The sequence below is a fragment of the Sapajus apella genome, unplaced genomic scaffold (assembly GCF_009761245.1).
Source record: "Sapajus apella isolate SASKATOON/1434 unplaced genomic scaffold, GSC_monkey_1.0 scaffold1, whole genome shotgun sequence".
Taxonomy (NCBI): domain Eukaryota; kingdom Metazoa; phylum Chordata; class Mammalia; order Primates; family Cebidae; genus Sapajus; species Sapajus apella.
In genome coordinates, this window is record NW_022436941.1 from 1,590,937 (window position 1) to 1,616,214 (window position 25,278).

Below are 25,278 nucleotides of genomic sequence, written 5' to 3' on the forward strand. Positions count from 1 at the left end.
GCCTATGTAACAAACCTGCACGTTCTGCACATGTATCCCCAGAACTTAAAAAAAAAAAAAACACAACAATTATGCTGAATGAAACGGAGTGCCATAAGAGAATATATATGATGTAAGTCTGTTTGTATAATGATCTAGCATAGGCAAAACTAATTGTGCATGCAAAACAAAACGGGCCAGTGGTTGCCAGTGCCTGGGGTGTGTGAGGGGTGGGAGTAAGATGGAATGAGGTCTGAGGGAACTATCTGAGGTGATGGAAGTGTTTCTGTCTTGCTAGAGGTTTAGCTTACATGGGCATATGAGATTGTCACAATTCATGATTGGCACACAAGAATTGTGTATTTCATTATATGTAAATTTTATGTTTAAAAAATGGACAAATACTGAACTTAAGTAGATGATATGTGTGCCGAAATGTTTTAAAGTGCTGGCTGGGCATGGTGGCTCGCTCCTGTAATCCCAGCACTTCAGGAGGCCAAGGTAGGTGGATCACAAGGTCAAGAGATCAGGACCATCCTGGTCAACATGGTGAAACCCCATCTTTACTAAAGATACAAAAATTAGCTAGGCGTGGTGGCATATGCCTGTAGTCCTAGCTACTCGGGAGGCTGAGGCAGGAGAATTGCTTGAACCTGGGAGGCAGAGGTTGCAGTGAGCCAAGATCATGCCACTGCACTCCAGCCTGGCAACAGAGCAAGACTGTCTCAAAATAAAAAGTGCTGATAATCTGCAACTCCTTTTAAAATTTATCAAAATACAAGATGGACTAATGGATGATAGAGGGATGTCTAGGTATGTATGTGATAAGGCAAATATAGGAAAATATGAATAACTGTAGAATGGAGGTGATAGGTATATGAGTGTTTACTGTCTCTTCTTTCATCTTTTCTGCACATTTGAGAATTTTTATAAGGGAATGTGGATTGGGAGTAAATGTGCTGTTCTAGCTGGCCTGACCTAAGGCACACTATTCCTGGAGTCAGAGTGGAGTGGATTCTGCCTGTGATGGAGGCAAGGGACCCATACAGGGGGAGCAGACCAAATATAGAATTCTAGAATTTTCAGTTCCATTGTAGAAACCTCATTCTGCTCCTTAGGAGTTGTAAGAGAATACTGAAATTCTCCATGTGGTCACAGTGCTGGGGATACCCTTTCCCACCAGCTCAGAGCAACAAAATAAAAGAGTGAATGTTCTCAGAATCTCTTGTTGCATACTTACGAGTTGGCAACAATATTATTTCTAGATTTGGGGTAGGAAACTCAGCTTTGAGTCATTGATCTAGAAATGCAGTCCTCTGAACTCACGGCTGTCTGTGGCAAAGGAAGAAGTCACCTTTCCCTGTGTCTGTGTTGGATAACATAACATTCACTTTCTGCCTCTCGAAGGGTTATTGTGGGGATGAAGGAGATCATGAACGTACTTTCAGTTTGTCTGACTGCATCAGCCTCAAGTTACAGTGAAGACAGCTATGCATGCCACTGCCTGGAACCTCCCGGAAGGAGGGACTAGAGGTTGAAAGGAGCAGCATGATGCTGTGACTCACTCTCTGGCCGTGGTTTCTCCTGGGCTGGGCCCCACTTGGGCAGCAGAAGAGCCTTATGAGCACCTACTTTGGCATCCTGCATACCATCCTGAGGAATTTCTCATTTGCAGTTTTCTAAAGCAAAAAAGAGCAAGGTTCTCTCTTCTGCTAACAGAGCTGTGTAACTGTTTCCAAAAACATGGGGTGGGGTTTGGGGAGGGGAGCACATAAAGACGTTCTCTGTTTAATATTTCAGTTTCTTTTGGTGGGATGGGAGATAGTCTCTCCTCCCACTGTGAAAACGGCACGCTGACAGATAAGTGGGTTGACGCCCACTTTTTAATGTTGCATCAGCGTGAAGCCAGGAAGTGCTAGAGCTATAAGACTCCTCACACTGTGACCTGGCCACACCCAACATACATGTCAGCTTGCATGCCATCTACTTAACTGTGATGCACTTGATAGCAAATCAGCCTCTGTCCTTTCTGCTGCCTTTAAAAATTTCCTGAAGTACTTTTCTGACTTGTACATTACTTAGATTTCTTTCTTGCTCTTTTGCATCCAGTTTTTGTTTATGTTGGCTGTGACTCCAATCTTTGGTTGAAAGCTAGGGAAGTTCCTTATAAAGGTTTTCAGGATTTGTGAATATGAAATGCAAGGAAATTGCATAACATTGCAGTGTTTCCTCCTCTTGTTGCTTGCTTGTTACCGAAAGTACAGTAGTTCCTTCTAGAAGCTTGAAGAAATTTGGCAGATCCTACCCTCTGATGGTCTCTTGTGGTCTAGAGAGTCAGTGTTATCCTGATTTGAGGTTGAATTTTTCTTAAGGTCAAACAACAAAGCTTCCTAAATTATAACCATGGCAACAGTGTTTATGTAACACACAAATCAAAGTCATGGGGTAGAGGAGGAGAAGCACCCACAACAATCAGTGTTTATAATCCCAGAACAGTTCGCTTGTGCCTAATTCACCAGGACCAAAAAAAAGTTAAAATAAATGGCCTACTCCTTCACTGATTATTGGGATGTAACCTACCACCTACATACTCCAGGAGGAGCCGTTTCACCTTTTCTTTGAAACTATATCACCTTGATTTGAAATTTCTCACAGAGAAGTGCGGTAAGTGTCAGTGACACTCAATATGTGAAAGCATTGCTATAAGGATAATTTGCTCATCAAGGTCATTATGACCTGCCTTTGACCTGCAGAGAAAGACCCAGACAAAGGAATGCACATCCTTAAACTCCTTGTCCTTTAATTGGGAATAATTTCTTGGACACTAAATATGCAAACACTTAGTTGCCACATAGATCACTCCCCAAAAACCCTGCCTCATAGCAGTGTAAAACTGACCTGTCATCAAGGGATTGACTTGGTTGGAGATTGGAAATGATAAGACTGAAAAAATATATTTGGAAGTATTAAATTCTATAGAATAGACTGTAGGAGCAATAAAAGATCAAGGAAATGAGAGATTTGGGTTGTCTGCAGCCGTCAAGTAAATTAGGAAATATTTGTGGAGTAAGGAAAAGGGAAATAATGTTTTTGAGCACCTCCACTCACTGTGATAACTATTTTAAATTCTGTTCATACTCTCATAAAGTAAGTATTATTACTTAGCTCTACTTTGCAATGAGAAAGCAAACTCAAATGTTAAATGATCATCTATAGTGGCACATAGTTCAAACGTGGTAGAGCCAGCTGACAAAAGAAAAACTTCATCTGAATTAAATTTAAAGGCGTTTAATTGAATTATGAACAATTTGTGGATTGGGCCACCCGCAGAATTGCAGCAGATTCAGAGCAACTCCAGGGATGCCTCGTGGTCAGAACAAATTTATAGACCAGAAAAAAAGGAAAGTGCCATACAGAAATTGGAAGTGAGGTACAAAAACAACTGGATTGTTACAGCTTGGCGTTTGCCTTATTTGAACACAGTTAGAACACTCACCAGTATGTGAGTGGTTGAGGTATGGCTGCTGGGTTTGGCCAAGATTCAGCTGTTGTTGCATGTGCATATTCCTAAGTTAGGTTTTCAATCTTGTCTATCTATTAAGTTAGGTTACAGTTAGTCCACAAGGACTTAAATATAGAATTATGGAGTCCTTCTCAGGCCATTTTTAGTTTGCTTTAACACAGGCCTTAATGCCAAGTTTCCAAAGCTCCACAGCATGCTCCATCTACTACCTGAGCCTACTTCATCCAAATCTATTTCTCCCTGTTTTGAAATTTGTCCAGGGCCTCTATCAGTGAAAGAATTAGGCTAACAATGATTAAAACCCAAATGTAGCTAAATTAATCATCCCAGGAATGCCTGGGCTCCCTTCTAGACAGAAGGGAACTTAGGTCTGTGTATGTAAGAGGATGCTGGGTCAGCCTCCTGCTTTAGTGGACCATGAAGAGTTCTTGTCAGTTATTTATATTCAGCTGAAATCTGCCTTCCTGGGGACTCCATCCTGACCTTCATGTCTATTCAGCACAGTAAGATTTCCCCTTCTTCACATCACTGCCCTTTGAGAATTTGAAGACTGGTATTGTGATGTTTTGAAGGCTTCTCTTCTCCAACCAACACTGTGCTTTAGGGAAGCACATCTTGCGGAGCAAATGAGCAGAGCCAGAGAGTAGAGCCAATAAGAACCAGGAGAAAGCGAATGTCAAGGTCTGGGTGAGAAGGCAAAGATAATCTGACCTTGAGCAATAGAAAAAGAAATGGGAATGAGGAATAGGTTCAAGATATATGCTAGTAATAGAAGGGATACCAGGTGGAACTGACTGGGTATGTGAGGTAGACGGAATGGGAAATTCAATGATGACAGCACAGTTTCTTGTTCAACTTTGTTGCACATTTTTCTCCTTCATTCTAGCATTCCCTATAAAGCACAATTAGGCTTTTCTTTCATGCCCTTAAAAAAAATTAGTACAATCCTTGTCTGCAAGCAACAGAAACGCAACTAAAAAATAAAAAGGATGTTATTGGTTCACTATGGAAGGAGCAGGGATGAGCTTCTGATATGTTAAGATAAAAGGGCTCAAATGATACTATGAGAATCCCATGTCCCTTCATTCATGGCTCTGCATTTTTCCTTGTTTGACCTTTTCTACTCAAGGCTTTGCCTGTGTGGTGGCAGAGGTTGGCCTCAAAACTTCAGGTATGCATCCTGTTTTCCTAGCAACACAAGGGCTTATTTCCAGTAGTTGTAATAAAAAGTGAGTGAGTGTCATTGGCTGAGTTTGGCTTGGGAGAATCACATGTGCAGTAGGCTGCATAGTCTGGATCACACGCAGCAAACCTGAAGATGGAGGTGGGAGCAGCCCCACCCAAACCATATGGACTTGCCTTGGCAGGGGAGGTGGCTCCCCAAGGAAAATGAGGGTGGAAAAAGAGGGGCATCGATGTTGAACAGTAGAAATCACAGGTGTCCAGAGCACCCTTTTCCCCCCAGTGTTACTGAGGAATAATACAAAGAGATAAGTTGCTTGTATCTACAAGGTACAAAGCGCAGACAATGCTTGAATTAATGGAAAAGAAAGTTTATTTTTCTATTCATCATGATTGTTGTAATCATGTTTTGAACAGCAAGAAGCAATTTTTATCCACCAGCAGGAAAGCTTCAGGGACTCTTGAAAGACTCTCTTTTGGATGGCTGTAGGAGCACAACCATTTGGTCACTTTTTACTGGGGCATTTTCCAAGAGACTGCCTGGTCTTGAGATGCCTCTGATTGTGTAGGGGAAAACACTCAGCACCAACAGCTACAGAACTCCTTCCTTAGCCCTTATTTCACAACCCGCCAGTGACACCATAGGCTCCAAAACTATTAGCAACATTCATTGTTACCTAGTGCATGTAGCACTAACACACAGGGGTGGAACATAGAAAATAAATGGCTATGTGAGGGATTTTGATAGCTTTGAGTTAAGCCAAATAAGATAAACCTGTATCGTATTTTCTCCAAGAAGGCCTGAATTGTCTATTCCCATTCCCTTGCAAGATAAAGATTCATAGAGAACTTGCCAGGTGATGGGGAGAACGAAGTAGTCACTGGACGCCTGAGCACACATTTAGCTTGCCTTTTCTGCCTGGCCAATTCATTGTATTCATCAACTCCCCCGTTAGTGTTTTTGTTTGTTTTTTTGTTTTTGACTGCAGTTTCTCTCTTATTCCCTCTATGCATTCAACTGGTACTTTCTGAGTGGCTGGCTATGTGCTAGTTACTGAACCCCCTTTGTGTGTAATTCTACAGGGCTAGAGCAAGGTCTTGACATTGGTTCAGGAATCGGTCATTGTGAAGTACCATCAACCGTATTTATTTTGTTTCACATTTGATGGAGCCTCCCTAAGACAGCATGTGCAGCAGTGGTAGCAGTGGTAGCAGTGGAAAGGGAAAGCCTGGGAGAGTATTGTTAGCTGAGAAACAGAAAAGTAGCAACAACCATCTTATTTCTGCTCCACTGAGCACATTTCATCACTCAGACCATGGTGATGAGAGTCACATTTTTGATGGGAGGAGGAGGAATAACCCATAGCTGACTCCCAAGTTCTGACCCCTTGAGTTGAGATACATTCTTATTTACTCCTGATGATTCATGCTTCAGATAACAATTCCTTTCCCAAAGCTTTTCCAAGTGTGGCCTGTGGCCCATGGCTGAAAAAAGAAGTCCTGGTCTAGAAAAATCATGTCCATTACTGGGTTTCATGGGTGGCGTTCCACAGACTAAGAGTGTCTTACTAATAACTTCTCAGGTATATTATTAAAGTTCCTAAGGCTGGGTGCGGTGGCTCATGCCAGTAATCCTAGCACTTTGGGAGGCCGAGGCAGGCAGATTGCTTGAGATCAGGAGTTCGAGACAAACCTGGGCAACATGGTGGAACCCCGTTTTTACTAAAATGCAAGAAATTAGTCATGCGTGGCAGTGTGCACCTGTGGTCCCAGCTACTCGGGAGGCTGAGGCAGGAGAATTGCTTGAACCTGGGAGGTGGAAGTTGCAGTGAGCTGAGATCGCGCCATTGCACTCCAGCCTGGGTGACAGAGTAAGACTCCGTCTCCAAAACAAACAAACAAAAAAAGGTTCCTAAATTTAGTCTGTATTAGTGTTTGCTGAGCATTCTAATGCGCTCAACCGAGAAATCTGCCACACAGTCCTTGGCAACCCTGGCCGGTTCTCTCTGTATATGCTCATAGGATTTAGGAAGGATGTTTTTTGGGCATCCTAAAATGTCTCAGGCTGGTTGTGGTTTTCAATTACTGCCATACTTGTATTAATTGGAATTTTGTAGAATTACTGTTATGCTTAAATTGGGTGGAAATTTTGTTACTACATAATGGTTGCATTGTTGCCATTTTAATTACTGCTTAGCCTCTTTGGAGTTCTTTGTTAATTGGTAAGCTGTTTTTCCTCTGGAAAGCAGGACTGGGTGGAGGAGTTGTATGAAGTTGTGGTTGAGTATAGACTGTAGTCTACTGGGCTCTGCCTAAGTCGAATCCTGGCTCTGTAATTTGCTAGTATGAAACCTTTGGAAAGTTAATTAACCTATATGATGCTATGAAATAGAGGCAGGTGTAGTACCCCATAGGCTAGAGAATGAAATAAAATCACTCATTTAAATGCTTAGTATGGTGCTTGGCACAGAATTGATAGTGAAAAAGGTGGTTGGTGGCAGGTGGCTATTTTTATTTTTGATTGCTGTTTTGAAAAAGACTAAGAACCATTGATCTAAAAGTTGACCTTAGATTGTCTCCTTTCCTTTCCTTTCATCTCTTAATTAGTTCCAGTAGGTTATATTACATTGCCAACAAGACCAATGCCACAGGGTCCCTCAAATGTATTTATCCTTAGCCATTTATCCATCACTAGAGAGGGCTTTTGTGTTGTTTTTTAAATACAAAGTGGGAAGAGAAGGAAGGAGGAAAATGACAGTGATGATGATGAAACTTAATCCTTATAGAATGTTCAATAGACCATAGAATTTACATTGTGTGCTATGCTGAATATTGTATATATGCCTATCATTCCATTTAATTATTACCACAATCCTAAAAGGTGGGGAGTATTAGTATCCCCCCTTTTCAGATGGCAAGACTGAGGTCTAGGGATGATAACTAATGTGTATGTTAGCCAATAAATAGCAAAGTTGGACTTTGAACCTAAGCAGTAGATTACTACAAATCTGTCACCACTGACCAACAATTCAAAAAAGCAAGCTCTTTTGACTCTAGTGATGGTAGACCCATTTTGTCACACAGAGAGGATGAGATGATATTTGATGGTGTAGAACCAGCCCGTGCATTGTTTTAAGATGTTGACACATCGCCCTATTCAGTGTGTTTCCACACTGGTACATCAGGGGAACAACCAGGTGGGAGGAGATTAGATATCCCAAGCTACTTGGAAAAGACCTCAGGGGGTCATAGAGTTTGAATGTGCATTTAGGTAAAGACGGTGCAGTTTAGATAGGAGCATCAGTTTTAAACAAATTTACCTGTGAACCTATTTCTCTAGCATCTTCGTTTTGTCCAGATTTTGATCCAGAGTATGGTACGGTTAAGTGCTAATGCAGCTTTGTGTGAAAGGGAAAAGTTAGATTGTTATGTCAAATTTTTGCTTTACTTATGTCTTTAATTTCTAAGTTTAGGAAAAAAAGCTTCTCTGCTTTCTCAGTATGCCTTGGATAATGGTAATAAAGGCACTCATAGAAGAATTCTGGGAATCCAAATGACTCTGTGTATTTTCTGTTAATTCTGTAGGGACATGTAAACTGAATTCGCTCAGCAGGGAACAGAATTTATTGCAAAATCACATCTTGGTGCAGGGAAGCATATGAAGGCTTTCCTCACCCTTCTTTGATTTATTAAATTGTACTTTCATTGTAGCTTCTGGGTAAGGACTCAGAATTGCAGTGCCCTGTGATTTGTATCAAAGAGCTACTCTCCTCCCCTGGTATTTATTGTCAGGATCGAACCCTGTGGTTCAGAAAGACAATGAAGTGTTACTTCTACACTAGATGCCAGCGGGTTGCATGGGTGGTGAATGCTCCAGGCTAGAATCAGAAGACTGTTCCCAGTTTCATTTTATGTCTGACTTAGGGCAAGTTCTTTCTTCTGGTGATTCACCTGCCTAGCTGCCCTCACCATCTCTCCACCACCACCACCACCACCACCGTCGTCATCATCACAATGGCTTATTTGTCATGTGGTTAGTGGTTAAGTGTTTGAGCTCTGGAGACAGACTGTGGGAGTTCCTATCTGGACTCAGCCCATTTTCAGATGTCTGACCTTGGGCATGTGACTTAACTTCTCTAATGCCTCAGTTTTCTCATCTCTATGATAGGAATAATTAGGCTGGTATGAGAACTGAATAAGAATGCACATAGAATGCTTGGCATGGTGTCTGGCACATAGTAAGGCTTTTGTCATCCTCATCATTATTAAATTTTATCTGTTGTAATTATTCTTTAGTGACTCTTAAATGGACCATGATAAGATAAACACGCGAATTTCTCTTCTCTAGAAGCATAGAATTGGAAACAGATACTCATTGGCATGAATAGTCAACAAATCTTCATGTACAATGGTCAGTAGAAACTAGACTATACCTACATCAAAGTATGTAAACCCAAAGGGGATAACGTTTCAAGGTTTTAGAGTACTCTAGCGAAGCAGGACAGATAGAGTTTAGCTTAAGTTGGGTTGTTGAAGGTTCATTAACTGTTTCAGTCTTCTTAGGAGCCATAAATCAGTCATCGTTTAGTGCCCCTTGTCCACTTGAGTTGCCCCTGGAGAGTTGCGTTCTATTCTGTTAAGGTAGATGCTCTTGAGAGGCTTACCTGAAAGCATACAAATTTGAGATTGCTAACGTAAGACAAAGCTGTGGCCAAAGTGACCTTTCAGGACATTGCTCTTGCCTCTGAACCTCAGTCTGATGCTAGTGGTCAACTGTAAGATCTGTAGAAGGATAGCCCAGAGCAGATCAACCATTTCTAAAGGGTGAATTGGTTGCTCTTTGCTTCTGTCAATATAGAAAGTATTTATGAACCGTAATACCAACCACTGGAGTGACTTGGTAGTGGTATACATTTGCACTGCCTAGAAAGTTAAAAGGGGATTGGAATATCCTTTTAGAGGCAAGATGGAATAGTCCACCACTGACCAGTTCTGTGTCCTTAGACAAACTGTGTAACTACCCTGAGTCTCAGGTTCCATAGCTCTAAAATGTGAATGATACTAGACCTCATCCATATGGTGGTTACAAGGATTAGATGCTGTCATGTGTGGCACTTGGTAAGTGCTAGGTCCACAAAACCATCCCTGCTTAGTGCTGCGACTGAGCCACCAACTGGTTGCTGCCCAACCCTGGGCCTTTTTTGTTGGGTCTTGTAGTTACAAAGCCCTGGTAAGCAGGATTTGTTAGCTTCATTTCAAAACTCATTCTCTTTGTCTCATTAACCCAAACCAGACAGAGATTAATGGCCTGGCCTCAGAGGAGCAGGCGGGTACATGTTTCTGGTGCTTTTGGCTCATTGATCACGCTTCTCCAATTCAGGGAATTCAGGGAATGCTTGGGTGTTCCAGGAAGGGGTCTCCTGAGACCCAGGAAACCTTGAAAGAAAGTAATTTGGCACAAATTCATCTCCTAATTAAGGAGGCCTGGAAGTCTTGCACTTTACTGTTTTTTTCTGGATTTTGCCAGCTATAAATAGAAGCAAGTTTATTTTGGATAGAATGTTTGAATTTACTGGGAGAAATGCAGTGATCAAGGATGGTTAAGAAAAATACTTGCCAAAGTGTGGTCTTCTGTCCTGTACTTTTCTTGTCCAACTTTCCATGGTTAGTGAATGCTAGTCACCATGGATCGCTGGTCCTAGCTGTTACACAGTGACCCATTTCACTCACAGGCCACAGGCTCTACAGGATGGGATCACTGCCCCTCTGCCCTATCATCTTCCACCCGTCTCTGCATTGCACTGATTGTCCACCACACTGGCCCTCTTCCTTCAAAGGCAATGCCTTTTCACCTTTCAAGGACCTGTACTTTCTGTCGACACTGGTTCTCCTGTCTTCCCAAGGAGGCTCCCCTCATCGTTCAGGCCTCTTGCAAAGGTCACCTCTTCCGAGAAGCATTTCCTCACTGAAGTCCACAATACCCCCCTGCCTTTTTTAACTTTCTCTAATGTACTTATCAATATTTGAAGTAATCATATTTGTGCATCTGCTTATTTCTGTTTTCTTCACTAATTGGAAAGTTTTATGAGAGCAGAGATTATGGATGTCTAGTTCGTCTGTATCCCCAGCACCTGGAACGTTGCCCGACCATTATAGGCACATAGTATGTATTTGTTAAATGCATGAATAAGTAAATGAATTGCAAGCAACATGGGAAATTACTATTTCAGAGGTCTTCAAACTTTTCATAGCCACTATCTCCTTGTTCAGTAGCCACATGAGTAAAACGCATAAAAGCCAAGGGAGGGGACATTTGGTCACCTGGGGTTTTAGCTTCTCTCCAGCCCCCTTGGCAGTCCTTGTTTGTGCAGGTGCTGTGGGGCTCAATTTGGAAACCATGATCTAGTTCCAGCTCATTTATATAGATGATAGAGTTGCTGCTGAGGGAGAATGGGCCACTGTGGCTCCTCTTTTAAGCAGAAATTATACAGCCTGTATGTCAGCCTTCATCTAGACTTGGTGGTGACTTTTGCCTTCCCCTCAAATTCCATGAATGTTAAGCATTTCTTTTCTCAGTAGTAGAGTCCAAAGCACCTGCATTGTGTTGTGCTGTTTTAGTATATTTCTTCTGCACAGTCTCATTTGATGTTCACAGCACTCTGGGTGAGTCAGTCAGAAAAACCTATCATTGCCCACATTTTGTAGATGAAGAAATTAAAGTTCAGCAAGACGAAGTTATCGGTGGAGAAGCCCAGGCCAAGATCAAAATCTTTTGACTCCTCATCTCTAGAACTTTTAGGTGCATGCATTGATGCCTTTCATTCATTAGACAATCTTCTTTAAGTATAGAAAACTGTTCCCTTTATCCTCATTTTTTCTGACATTTAATAAGTGGCCTTGTAGCTTTAGTTTTCTTTAGAAAATTAATAATAAAATAGAGTGATTTGTTGTGTTTAGAACTTGATAATTCAAAGACCTTCTTGAGCGATTCCTTCCTTCCTTCAGTTTATAGATGAGGAAATATATGCCCAGAGAGGCTAAGAGACCCAATGACACAACATAGCTAAAGGGCTAAGTGGGACCTCTTGACCCAGCGATTCTCAGTCATATTTCTTAAGTGAAAAATATCTTTCTAGATTTAATAGTTCTTTTCAGAGATGGTTGCCTTGATTCCTTTAGGAGTTAAATAAGTGGTTCTCAACTGAGAGTAGCCATTAGAATCACTAGAGGGATGTATATATGTACACACACATACAAATTATGATTAGGTTCACCTTATGCCTTTCTATACCTACAGAGCCCTACAAAAGAAGGGTTTGGGTTCTATGATTTTTTCTTTTCTAAAGTAGAGGTTTCATCTTTTATTTAATCATGACAGCATATCAGGGATGGGCAAACTGTGATCTACAGACTGAATCTGGCCCACCACCTTCTTTTTTAGAGCTCACGAGCCAAGCATCGTATTTGCAAACATCTGCAATCGGCTTTATAAGGAATACTAACTTTGAGCACCAGTTAAGCTCAACCTCTCTCTTAAAAAATCCATTCTTCTGATTAGTAGGTTTGTATTTCAAAAATTCTACTCAAGTATTATTATTAGGTTTTAAAGTTTGTCAAAAATTTTTGAAAATTTACTTTCTATCTTGTTATTGAAGTACCTACATACTATCATTGATTTTGCCTCTTGGCCCACAAAGCCTAAAATGTTAACATCTGACCCTTTACAGGAAAAGCTGGCTGACCCTTGCAATATGCCATTGTCCCTTTTATATTGGGGCATTTTCTTTTTTTTTTATTGGGGTACTTTCCCTTTTTATGATTTACATAGATTAAGGGGGTTCAGCAGTTAAATATATATTTTCCTGATGACATTCAAATTTCTAGAAGTACATAGAGCAAAAAGTAACAGTTCCCACTCCCCAGTATTAACAGTCAACAGTTTTTGATGTAAAGGTCCTGACTTTGCCACTAACTAGCTGTGAGACATTAGTTAACTTCTCTAGGCCTCAGATTCTCCGTCTGTGAAGCAGTGATAATAACAGCTCTTGTTCAACAGAATTGTCATGTTGGTTATTTCAGATTAGTAATGTGAGATGCTTAGCACATTGCCTGGTGTGCAGTTCATGCTTAATGATTTGTAACTAATTTTAAATTTTTTTCTCCTTTCTTTTTATATACACGTATACATTTACTTGCCTTCTTAAAAAGAGGGAATATGATTTTTTTTTACACAATAAAGTTGCACAGATGATTCTGATGCACACACACTTATGAACAGCTAAAGTGAATACTGAGAAGTAGATAATTATTGATTGGGTTCATATTTGGGAGCCAGAAATTACCTTCCACTTTACGGTGCAAACTAGGGAAAATGAGAAATGTAATGGTTTTCTGCAGTGAACCTATAAGGTGGTATGAAATACACACAAATGAATTTTTATTTTTATCTTTCAGGTCTACAACTCGAACAAAGACAGCCAGAGTGAAGGGAGTAAGTACGATGCTTGGGTAACCTTCTACTGCCAGGGTTGGGAGTGGGGTTTGAGAAGTTGCTACCGCCGGTGTGAACCACCAGGCGGTGCTGTGGGCATGTTGGGTTGGCCCCAGTTCCCAAGTGCAGTGGGACATGCCTCCACCCCGACTTTCCATCAGTGACTCCTGTAAGTGAGCCTGGCTGGCAAGACTGTAGTGACACCTTGCATTTAAATAACACATCACACTTTACAAAGCATTCTCACGTACATTATCTCCTTTAATTGTAGATCTTCCTAAGACAATAGCTCGTCACCACTTAAAAGTTACTTAATACAGTAATACTCAACTCCCCAGGAGCCTTATCCTGTGGGAAAGCCAGAGTTGCTCTTGCCTCCCACACTGTCTTTTGCTCCAAGGACCGGAGAGACAATAACTATGTTAGGTGATTTCTTAGTAACTCTGTTTTCTTTGTGAACTCTTGAGGGAGGAAAGAATAGAGATGAATTCTATGGTAATATTCCTCTGTGATGGAAGTGTCCCTGGGCAGCCTCTGTAGGCTATAGTCCATTTGCCCTGCCACTGCCCCTGAGCACTCTCGTTAATCATGATTTCCAAGGGTACCTGTAACCTTGTAAAGGCGATGGGATTAAAATGAACCTGCTACTGGTAGAGTGTTTGGGCTGATTATCTCCTTGGTGCATAGGAGAAAAAACAAAATCCTTCCAGGTTGCTGCAGGAGTACAAAGGAAATCTTGTGCCTTGCCTCAGATTTGCTTTGTAAAATCCATTTGAGAAAAAATGTAAAGGTAGCCCTACCGTGAATTCCAGTTGTGTTAGGAAAATCAGGAGAACAGTGCCTCTCCATGTGGACGAAAGGATGACGTTGTTTTTTTTTGTGAAAGCCATTATAGGACAGAGATTTTTCCCCCTTTCTTTCTCTTCAAAATACAATTTTTGCCCAGGAGTTTTATATAAAATATTAAGTAATTTGGAATGCCTCCTGTTGGTAGATTGAGAGGCCTTTATGAGAGGAAAAAATGTTCCCTCCCCATCCCCCAAAAAATTGAACAAGGGAAAAATTTTAAGTAAATATTCAAGGAAACAAGTAATTCCACCCTACCCTACCCTCATTAGGTAGGATTTTTTTAGAGTACCTGAAGTCAACTCTGGCTAACTGAGGCAAAAACAGCAAAAACAACAGTTACAATACTGTGGGAACATGTAAGGCTGTATGGTAACTCATAGTAAGGCCGGAGGAGCTGAAAAGCCTGGCTTGAGAATAGAAGAGTTCTGGAGACCCAGGAACCCGGTAAGAAAGGGTCTTCTGGATAACACTTGCAAAATGATAAAGCTCTGAACTGTTTGTAGTCCTTGCCTCACCTTTCTGAAAATTGAGATTCCCAGGCATCAAGTTGGTCTAATTTGGGTCCACCCAGGGGAAAACTGTACACTTTGATTGAGAGTTTCAAGGCTGCTCCAAAAAAAATGGTGGCGGAGTTGTTTCTCAGAGGGAAATCAGGGAAGCCATCAGCACCAGAGGGGATGGATGGCAAGCAGGCGACACTGACAGATACTCACACCTGGCCCCACCTGGGACACAGTGCCTCCATAATAAAGGACCCAAAAGTGGTGGGGGAGGAGAGGCATGTGAATGGAGACCTCCCCCACACCGGTCAGAAGTTCACTTATAACTTGTGACCTTATGAACCTACATCTCTGTACTTGAGATAAATCCCGATAGAGTTGAAAGACAACTGGTTCTGACATTTCTGTAAGGCATTTTGATAATATGCTTTGGAAGCCTTGAAAAAGTGACCACCCTTTAACCTCCCAACAGCTTGTCCTAAAGAAATCATTGGCGTGCAAAGATGGTTTTTTACAACAAATAAGTTTGTTGGGGCATTGGTGATAATAGCAAAGAATGGGTAACAATCTAAATACTAAATAGGGAGTTGGATAAATAAATGATGGAGTAATACACAGCCTTTAGAAAGAACCAGAGAGGGCTAGATATATTTGCAGAAATTGTGTCGATAGTATGTTGATCATTTAAATTAAAAAAAAATTAGGCTCTAGAACAATATACATAATAACATGCATTATTTGACCTGCCTCAAGAAAAGAATAATACAAACAGTTTTATTTTGGAAAATACAAGCAGTTGTGACATTTTGCTTTTTGCATCCCATTATTCACAGAGCAAAGAGAGTTGCTTGCCTTGGGTGTCTAGTGATTCTTCAGTCATTACCCTTTACTCTAGCACACAGGAGATAAAAAGATGGGTTAAAAATAGTGGCCACTTTTTCAGGAGTCATTTAAATAGGAATTGTTTTTTTAGGGTATTCATTGATTTCCAAGCTGGCAAACCAGTGTTTAGTGTTAGTGTTTCTTCACCCTTTTTTGAGTTCTTTCCCACATGGTACAGCTTCTTAGCTTCCCCTCCCTGCTGGGATGGTGGTTGTACTGTGTCTCTTGATTGCAGTAGTTTGCAATTTAATCCAAACCCATAGGGCTCATCTGCCACAGGTGGCGCTAATGCTCTGGGTCTTGATTGTTCTGCAACACTCCTTCTATTTATGACACAACCTTGCAGCCAATCTGATATGAATTTAAGAGTGAGGCACTGCTCTTCTTAACCAGATTCCAAATGTCTAGCATCCAAATTCCAAATGTCCAGCATTTTCCTTTCTAGGAAATGTTTTGATGGGAATTTCAATGCAAACATTTTATCACAGAGCCAGAATGTTTTGAAGGAGCAGATAGCAAAAGGGAACTTCTGAATTTGTTGCTTTCATCTTGAAGTTTCTCTCAGGGCATATGGTGCCTGCAGAGTATAAGACAGGGCCATAAGTAATGTCTGTCAGCTGCTGGTATTTTCCAAATGACCCAGTTGCCAGGGAGAGGATGGCAGCTGATAAATACATGTACATTTCTTTTCAGAGCCTTTTCCTCTCCTCTTCGCTATGCTCTGTTTGGATCTCAGGTTTAGATAGTTGAATCATCACACTCCCTTGTTCATGACACATTATCAGCACAGGTTTCTTGATTCATTCATTCCTTTTGTTTCATTTTATTCATCCATTCCCTTTAGTTCTTTTTTCTAAAATGTGTATCTTTTATCTTCTGTGTTCTTAAGTTAATAAATTGTTCTGAGTCTTGTTTTATTTCTTACTTTGTGCCCTCATGATTGTGTTAGGAGCCATTCATATTCCACTGTGTCCTTTTACACTGTGGCTTCCGATTGTTATATAATTTGTGGTATACAGCACTTTGTATCTGTTTTTGTGGAGATGTACTCCATCTCCTTATACCTCCAACTCCTCATCACCACTAACACCACCACAGTGGACATCTTTGTACATATCTTCCTGAGTGAGAATTCCTCTGGGACACATCCAACCAAGGCATTGCTGGCCAAAGGCTATACATAGTTTAAGTGCTCTCTCATATTGTTCTCCAGAGTGGTCAATCCACAGTCCCACCAATTCTACGTGCAAATTTCTCCATTCCTGCCAAATCTCATCAGTATTCAGCTTTCTAATTTTTTGCCAGTCTGATAGGTGTAAAATAATAGGTCATTGTTGTTTTAATTTGCAATTCTCTGGTAATTAATGAATTTGAACATCTATTCATATATATGCCGGTTTACTGGGTTTCCTCTTCTGTTAATTGCCTATTCATGTCCTTTACCCATTTTTCTGTTTTAGTTACCATCTTTTCTTTTTGATATGTAAAAAGTTCCTTCTGATTCTAGTTACTAATCCCTTGTTAGATTCAGACAATTTAAATATATGTTCTCATCTTGTCATCTGTCTATTAATACGTGGTATCCTTCTTTGACTACAAAGCCTTTAAAGGCTTTTTTTAATATTCACATCATCTCTTTTTTGCCTTCTGGTTTATGATTTTCAAGTTGTATTTTGGAGAAGGCCTTTCTAACCCATGTCACAAAGGTGTGGACGTACATCTTCTTTTATTGGCTTTGTGAGTGTGTCTTTCACATTTAAGTTTCTAACCCAGCTTATTTCCACCACTATATGAGATGTTTCACGAGGATCCATTCTTATTTTTATCATGAGAAGAGTTAGTTTTTCTTACAACAGCTGTCTATTCTTTTCTTGATTAATTTGTGGTGCTGGTGTTCTTGCACAGTAGGTTTGCATATTTCAGTTTTATCTCTGAGCCCTTTATTCAATTTTTTTGTTTAGCTGTTTTTGTCCCAATACCTCTCCCTCTGTTTTTAATGCAATAACTTTGAGGCAACTCTTAATATCTAGTTAGTTAAGTCTCCTCTATTTATTTTCCCTTTTAAGGTTTGACTTGGGTATTTATGAGTCTTTATCCTTCTGTATAAATTCTAGAATAAGTTTAAGAAGTTAGCCGAGCGCGGTGGCTCACGCCTGTAATCCCAGCACTTTGGGAGGCCGAGGCGGGTGGATCACGAGGTCAAGAGATCGAGACCATCCTGGTCAACATGGTGAAACCCCGTCTCTACTAAAACTACAAAAAATCAGCTGGGCATGGTGGTACGTGCCTGTAATCCCAGCTACTCAGGAGGCTGAGGCAGGAGAATTGCCTGAACCCAGGAGGCGGAGGTTGCGGTGAACCGAGATCGCGCCATTGCACTCCAGCCTGGGTAACAAGAGTGAAACTCTGTCTCAAAAAAAAAAAAAAGAAGTTTCCGGCCTGGTGCAGTGGCTCACACCTGTAATCCCAGCACCGTGGGAGGCCAAGGCAGGTGGATCACAAGGTCAGGAGTTGAAGACCAACCTGGCCAACATGGTGAAACCTCATCTCTGCTAAAAATATAAAAATTAGCAAGGCATGGTGGCAGGTGCCTGTGATCCCAGCTACTCTGGAGGCTGACGCAGAAGAATCACTTGAACCCGGGAGGCGGAGGTTGCAGTGAGCTGAGATCGCACCACTGAACTCTAGCCTGGGTAACAGAGCAAGACTCTGTCTCAAAAAAAAAAAAGAAGTTTCCCTTTGAGGAAAATTTTTCTTGGGGGTTGCATTGAATCATTAGATTATTTGGAGAAAGTTGACACCTTTGTAATATTAAGTCATGTCTTCTGAGGGCTTTGAATATCTTTCCATTTATTCAGACCACCAGTGTTTTTTATTAGAATTTTATTTTTCTTCCTAGAGATCTTGTATGCTCCTCGTCAAATTAATCCCTAAATACTAAATTTAAACCAGCCCTGCTACTAGTGGGGACCCTTTCTGGGTTTGCTTCTAGAATGTCAGGAATCTACATCAGTGACACCAGATTCTCTAATTGGTCAAATTCCTACCTAGTAGAGAAGGGAATGGGGGAAAGGAAGTACAGGTAATAGAGAAGAAAGTATGATTTTGTTTCTTTTTAAGCTTTTTTTTTTTTTGAGGAAGTGATTACTGCCAGCGTCAGTCACCTAGTTATCTGGCAGTCATTGATTTGCCGCTTTCATTATTACAAAGAACAAGACTGCCCTGGGCAAGAACCGTTTCTCCCGTCTCACTCTCTGCAGCCCCGTTTGCCATATCTCCTGAGTCTACATGTCTTTTTGCTGTCCCCTACCTTTGGCTGCAAGGTAGGGACAGTCTTTAGGGAGATAGAAGATTTACTCCCCAAAGACTATAAGAGTTGGTTCATTTTTCTTTATAATGAGTCCAGGTTGGAAGCAGGACGAGAGGCCTGTTCTCAGCCCAGGCTGCTATTATCCTGCTGTCCCACCTGAGGAAAGGTTAGAAAGCTGAGAACTTGTCAGAGAGAACACACCAGTCCAGTGCAAGAGAGTAAGAGAAGGGCAGGCTCTCATAGTATGAGTTGGTCTTTTCCAAGTTTGACGTTTTAAATAACAAAAGTCACTGCCTACTTAACTCTATAAAGATTAGCTTGTTTACAGGAATGCTGCCCTCCCACTGCTTCCCCAGCTGCTTGAAGGCTGAAGTCAGACAGATTGAGGCAGAGAGGGTTCAGTCTCCTAATCTTGCCTTTATAGTGCCACTTTCCTCCATGTGGGTATTAACTCCGATTCCGTAGGTTAATCGGGTTATTTTGAAAGGAATATACTGAAGTTGCTGCAGGCATGCCTTCTCATGCATGTCAGGACCTGGCTCAACACTGACCATCTGGCTTTTCAAAATGGCATTGTGTAGTTCATTCTACTTCTCACTCTTGTTCAAGATTTTCCTGTTACTCCCACCTGGATCTTGTGCTGGATGAAACTGCAGGAATCCAGGCTTCCTGTAGCTCCTCATTCAGTGAATGCCTCTAGGAGTTCTTGGACTCCTGGTCTCACGTGATCCTTCCATCTTGACCTCCCAAAGTGCTGGGATTATAGGCATCAGCCACCATGTCCAGCCTTCTGGGAGTTTTTAAGGGCAGGTGGCACTGAGACATGTGAGTACCAAGAGGTAAGGACACTCATAACTAGAACACATGTCTGTCTCTACCTTTAAAGCTCATGTGATCTGCTATGGAGGTTCAGACCACTGGGGAACAATAGACAGCCCAGTTACATCATGTGGGCGTGTGCCGTATTCATACCAGCTACAAAAGTGCCCAGGGTTCAGACTACATGCCCAGAGCTCATGGATTTGAGAGTGAGCTCAGGGTGGGATTCCATCTTGGTTAGAAAACACTTAAAAAATGAAAACTTCCTCCCTTCTCTCCTCCTCCTCAGAAGAAAATGTAACACTTCCTCTTTGCTTACAAGTAGTAATCCTTTCTTTTTTTCCAGTTTCTTTTAATCTAGTGATTTTATTTATTTATTTATTTATTTATTTATTTTTAGAAAACTTAAAAAATGGAAACTTCCTCCCTTCTCTCCTCCTCAGAAGAAGAAAATATAACACTTCCTCTTTGCTTACAAGTAGTAATCCTTTCTTTTTTTCCAGTTTGTTTTTAATCTAGTGATTTTATTTTATTTTATTTTATTTATTTTTAGATGAAGTCTTGCTCTGTTGCCCAGGCTGGAGTGTAGTGGTGCAATTTTGACTCACTGCAACCTCCACCTCCCGGGGTCAAACGATTCTCCTGCCTCAGCCTCCCGAGTAGCTAGGACTACAGGAGTGTGCCACCATGCCCAACTAATTTTTGTATTTTTTAGTAGATATGGAGTTTCACCATGTTGGTCAAGCTGGTCTCGAACTCCTGACCTCATAATCTGCCCACCTCAGCCTCCTAAAGTGCTGGGATTTACAGGCGTGAGCCACCATGCCCAGCCTAATCTAGTGCTTTTATAAGAATCCTTGGTATTTGAATAATGCTGAAGAACCCACTGCAGTTTTCCAATTTGTCATTCATACTGGGAGATGGGGAGAAGAGCAGTGACTGAAGAGGGAATGCCCTGTGCAAAGCTGGAGTCAGGATCTAGTCATTTATAGGGTCTGGACATTGAATCTCCGAACCTCATGTCTAATCAATCATGTTTAAAAATATATATTTTCTCTTGTTACAGAAGTAATATGAACTCATTGTAGAATATTACAGAGACACAGCAAAATTATTTTCAAAAATTCAGTCAGAAATCATTGGGTAATATTATTTTCAGAGTTATTTCCTTCTTGCCTTTTTAAAATGATATCCTGTGTGTGTTTTGTCAATGTCAGTATGAATTTTAATTTAACTGGCATGTTGAATATGCACGTTGTATTCTGCTTTAAAAATTACAGGCATTTTCTGATGTCATGAAAATGTTTAGAAGTATCATCTGTTATGGTTGTTTAATATTCTGTCACAGGACTATATGTTAATTTGTTGAACCATTTATTATTGTTAGACTAACGTTCTTTCCAGGTTTTTGGCATTATGGATAACCCTGGCCTGTGTTATTCATAATAACTTCGAAAGTTATTAATTTCATCAGTAATTGGCCTTGTATATCAGGCATGAACCACCGCGCCCAGCCTAATCTAGTGCTTTTATAAGAATCCTTTGTATTTGAATAATGCTGAACATGTCTCTGTACATATCTCAGATCATTCTCTTTGGGTAGATTCTGCCATGTGTGTTAGAGAGAGGGTTTGCATGAAGGAGTACACTGTGGCTGGTGTAGAGTAGCATCCTGGGTGTAGAACCTTGGACAGGTGCTGGGCCTCTCTGCGGTTCCATTTCCTCTTCTGTAATATGGGGATACTGATACCCCTACTTCATAAATTCATTGTGAGGATGAAAGTTCAGCACATTAATATCTGGCATGTTAGTTAGTAAGTGCCTAATTACTCTTGGTTAACACTCTTATCTGGCCAGGCCAGTTGCTCCCTCAACAAAAGGAAAAGCCCACTGGAAAGGAAAAGCCGGCTGGATTGGTAGCACTGCTCTCAAATGGAGGAAGACAACCTGCTACTGTTTCTCAGTCTTGGTTCTTTATGAATGTTCATTTATTTTATCCTCGTTATTGTATTTCTCAAAGTAGGGGTATGCACACTGCTGGCGGTACACTGGGTCATTTGAGATAGTATATTTTAAATTTAGATTTCTATATTTATTTTAATGTGTATTGTAGGGAATATAAGTTCTCTTAAATCTCCTGATTTTATTTTTTTTTATTTTTTTATTTCTTTATTTTTTTTGAGACGATGTCTCACTCTGTTGCCCAGGCTGGAGTACAGTGGCGTGATCTCGGCTTACTGCAACCTCCGCCTCCTGGGTTCAAGTGATTATCCTGCCTCATACTCACTAGTAGCTGGGGTTACAGGTGCCTACCACTGCGCCTGGCTAATTTTTTTATTTTTAGTAGAGTTGGGGTTTCACCATGTTGGCCAGGCTGTTCTCAAACTCCTGACCTCAGGTGGTCCGCCCGCCTTGGCCTCCCAAAATGTTGGGATTACAGGCATGAACCACTTCGCCCACCAATCCCCTGATTTTATAAATGTTATTGCTTAGCTTAGGGGTCCACTTTTTCAGTAAAGGGTCAGATAGTAAATATTTTTATTTTTATAGGACTATTCAACTCTACTATGGTAGTGTGAAAGCAGTCATAGACAATATGGAAATGAGCAGGTGTGGGTGTTTTCCAGTAAAACTTTGTTTATAAAACAGGCAATGGTGAATTTGGCCCAGGGACTGTAGTTTATTAACACTTGGCTTAACACAAGGTTAAGTTTTTATGGTTAGTCTAAATAGGATGGCATGAGGTTTTGACAGGGAGCATGAAAGTGTCACATGATGGGTTGCCATTTGCACAAATGCTGTTCACAACAACTGAGTTTGTAAAGGAGCTCACAGGCTTAAAGAGGTCAAGGGAGCACAGCTGAGAAATGGTGAATCTCATACTCAAATCCAAGCCTGCCTGATCACTAGTGTCATTTTTTCCCCTGTGACGCTTCATATGCTTGAAATCTTTGATCTGTTCCGCCATCCTGTCACATGTGGTCCACCCAGGGTGGGTGGAAGGAATTTCATCATCAGACTCCAACATCTAACCCCTCTAGTTCTCTGTGGCTGCGGGGCCATCCCATATTCCTTCTTAGTGCATCACCTCATTAGAGCGCTCGGTTCCTCAGACACCTGTGCACAGTGCTGGGTACACAAGGGTCACACATTTCACTGACTGGCTTCCCCAGCGTGAGACCTTTAGCGTGGCCCACCACTCTCCCACAGGGATTTGGCAACACAGCATAATGCTTTATATGTTGTTTCTGTACATCCACTCCTCCTTCTTTAGGCCGTCATTCAGAGCAAACTCCCTGATGGTGTTTTATTCCGGTTTGCCTTGTTTTATGAGGACAAGATTGAGGACCAGGAGAGGAGATGGGGAGGGACGTCATTACCATTGCTCTGCTTCCCATTGTCGTGCCTCTGATTGTACATTTCCTTCATCTCTGTGCCTTAGCTTCCCTTGATCTGTAGAACAGAAAAGGAGATTTGTGCTTGAAAACCGTAGGGAAAGCCTTGATGGGATCGCCTGGGCCACTATTTTTAAAAGGTTCTAAAGCCTTCAGCCATTACCAAAAATCCACAGCCTCATGAAAGCACCAGAGGGCAGAAAAGAGGATTTTTTTTTTTTCTTGTGCTTCTAGTCACCTTTGGCCTTTTGCTGTTAGAACACCCACAGTTGAGAAGCAGGAGGAGGCAGTCACCGGTAACCAGGATCCTTTTGGGATCAGAGCCATCCAGAGGCTGCCAGGTCTCCACTGGTCGGCGGCTTATAAATAGAACATTTCCTCTTTTAAACCTAAGAAGGGTGGAAGGCATTAATGGGCACAGTGGCCTGGCCTCCTGTGCACTGGCCCACGAGGCAGTCAGCTGAGTGCAGCATCCCCTCCAGCTTTCTATCCAGGCCTGCCAGGTTTGAGCTGATAGAGGACAGACACCCTCCTCCCTTGCCTGTGTTCCTTCCAAGCCTCACTCGCCACATCCTTTTTCTTTCCGCTTTCTCCTCCCTCCTGTGCATGCAGTTTCTGTGGCCACCACTTTCATCTGCGCCATAGTCAGGCGAGGTGGTATAATTCTAGCTCTCCCTAGATGCTGACTTTCTACACCTCACTTTTCATTATGAGTTGCCTGTGCAACACAGCTGCTGTGGTGCATTGAACTTGAATTATATTTAGTTGAGCTGTAACACCCCAGCTCTAGAATAGCCCTGGCTCGGAGGGCAGGGGGCTAGAGAGAGTAAGAAGGGGCAGGAACAACTTGTTTTTGCAGAGATTTTATTATTTGGGTTCCCCGCTATTTTGTTTGATGAGACCCTGGCCCCCAAAGCTATGACTGCTGGTAATATTCCTTGAACTTGCCTGGATAATCAGAAGCCTTTCTGCTTGTCCTAAAAGACATTGAACAAATCCACCCTCTCTCTCAGCTAGCTTCAGACTGGCAGATGCAGCCTTTGCCATGGCCTAATATTCCCCTTTCCCTCAGTGACGTGGGCTCTGTACTGGCAGCAGGCTGCAGCCTGAGCAGGTGTGAGCCACCCGTTGGCATCCCAGTGTGGGCTTCAGCCAAGTGACAGTGAGCAGGTCCCTGGCTACATCTTTAACCCCTAAAGCCCAGTGCAAGGGGTTGTAGAGACAGAGACTAAAAGATTTCCCCCGCTGTCACCGAGTACAGGCTTCTGGTTAATGTAATGTTTATTGAGTACATACTGTGTACTGGGCAACATGCTCACTGCTTGACATACATTTTGTCATTTGACCCTCCTAAGAACCCCATGAGCTAGATACAATTATTGACCCCATTTACAGATGTGAAAACTAAGACATCATTCTGAGGGCAAACTTGTGGTCACTCCCTGCCCTGATCAGAGTTGTCAGAGCCTGCAGCTCACATTCGGCATGTAAGCTTTAGCAGAGGGTAGAGTAGTGATTCAAAGTGTTAACTCCGGAGTTTTGCACACATGGCTTGAAATCCCAGCCCCATGAATTACTGAGTGTGTGATTTTGAGAAATTAATTTCTCCAGACCTTAGTTTCTTTATCTGAAGGTGGGAATCGTTTTCGTAATTAAGTCTTTTTTTTTTTTTTTTTGGAAGAATAAAAGAGATTAGGATGGATATCCTTTGCTCAGTGGTGCCTGGTATTTTCGGCAATTATGACATGTTGCCCTCTGCTCTTCTTATTACCAATAATGTCATCATTATCCAAAACCAGAGCCCATTTATATAAAAGCATGGCACTGTACAATCTCTTTTAAGTTCCTCCAGTCATTGCCTTATTTGATTTTCACAACACCTGCATATTACAAGTAGAAGGAATGGGCTGGAGAGGTGAAGTATACCCAGCTTACACAGCCAGTTTGTGGAGACACCGGGGCTCAAATCTCAGGCCTTTGATTCTGAATGCCCTCTCTTTCCCTGCCCTTCACTGCCTCAGAGTTTGTTGTGACCAACAAATTGTTCCTAGAGCGTTTCGAGGTAAGAGGATGGATAGGTAATGGCAGGAAAGCGACCTGGATGGGCAGAGGCAGTTGGTTCTTTGAAACACTTCCACCTTCAGAAAACTGGTGATGATCTCTTTCAGTTGAGAAATCAGTGTAAAACCACCTCAAGGCAGAAGGGAATTGAGGCCACTGTGTAATTCATTCTCAGGATGTCCAGATCCCCATAAGAAAACAAATGGTCCTGATTAAGCTGGTTGGTGTTACTGCAGTGTGCATTAAGCCTTGCTCTTTCGCTGCTATGCTGATTTGGAATTTTAAGG

At 41.7% G+C, this 25,278-nt stretch overlaps 1 protein-coding gene across 6 annotated transcripts in view; it reads left to right on the forward strand.

The window, feature by feature from the left end:
* The window catches only part of ARHGAP26 (Rho GTPase activating protein 26), a 462,881-nt gene that overhangs the window by 225,413 nt on the left and 212,190 nt on the right, over positions 1 to 25,278 (forward strand). For all 6 annotated transcript variants that reach the window (XM_032291490.1, XM_032293486.1, XM_032292845.1 and 3 more), the window contains exon 12: positions 13,139 to 13,175. In XM_032291490.1, coding sequence (XP_032147381.1) covers positions 13,139 to 13,175 — 37 coding nt within the window. The remainder of the gene's footprint in view (positions 1 to 13,138; positions 13,176 to 25,278) is intronic.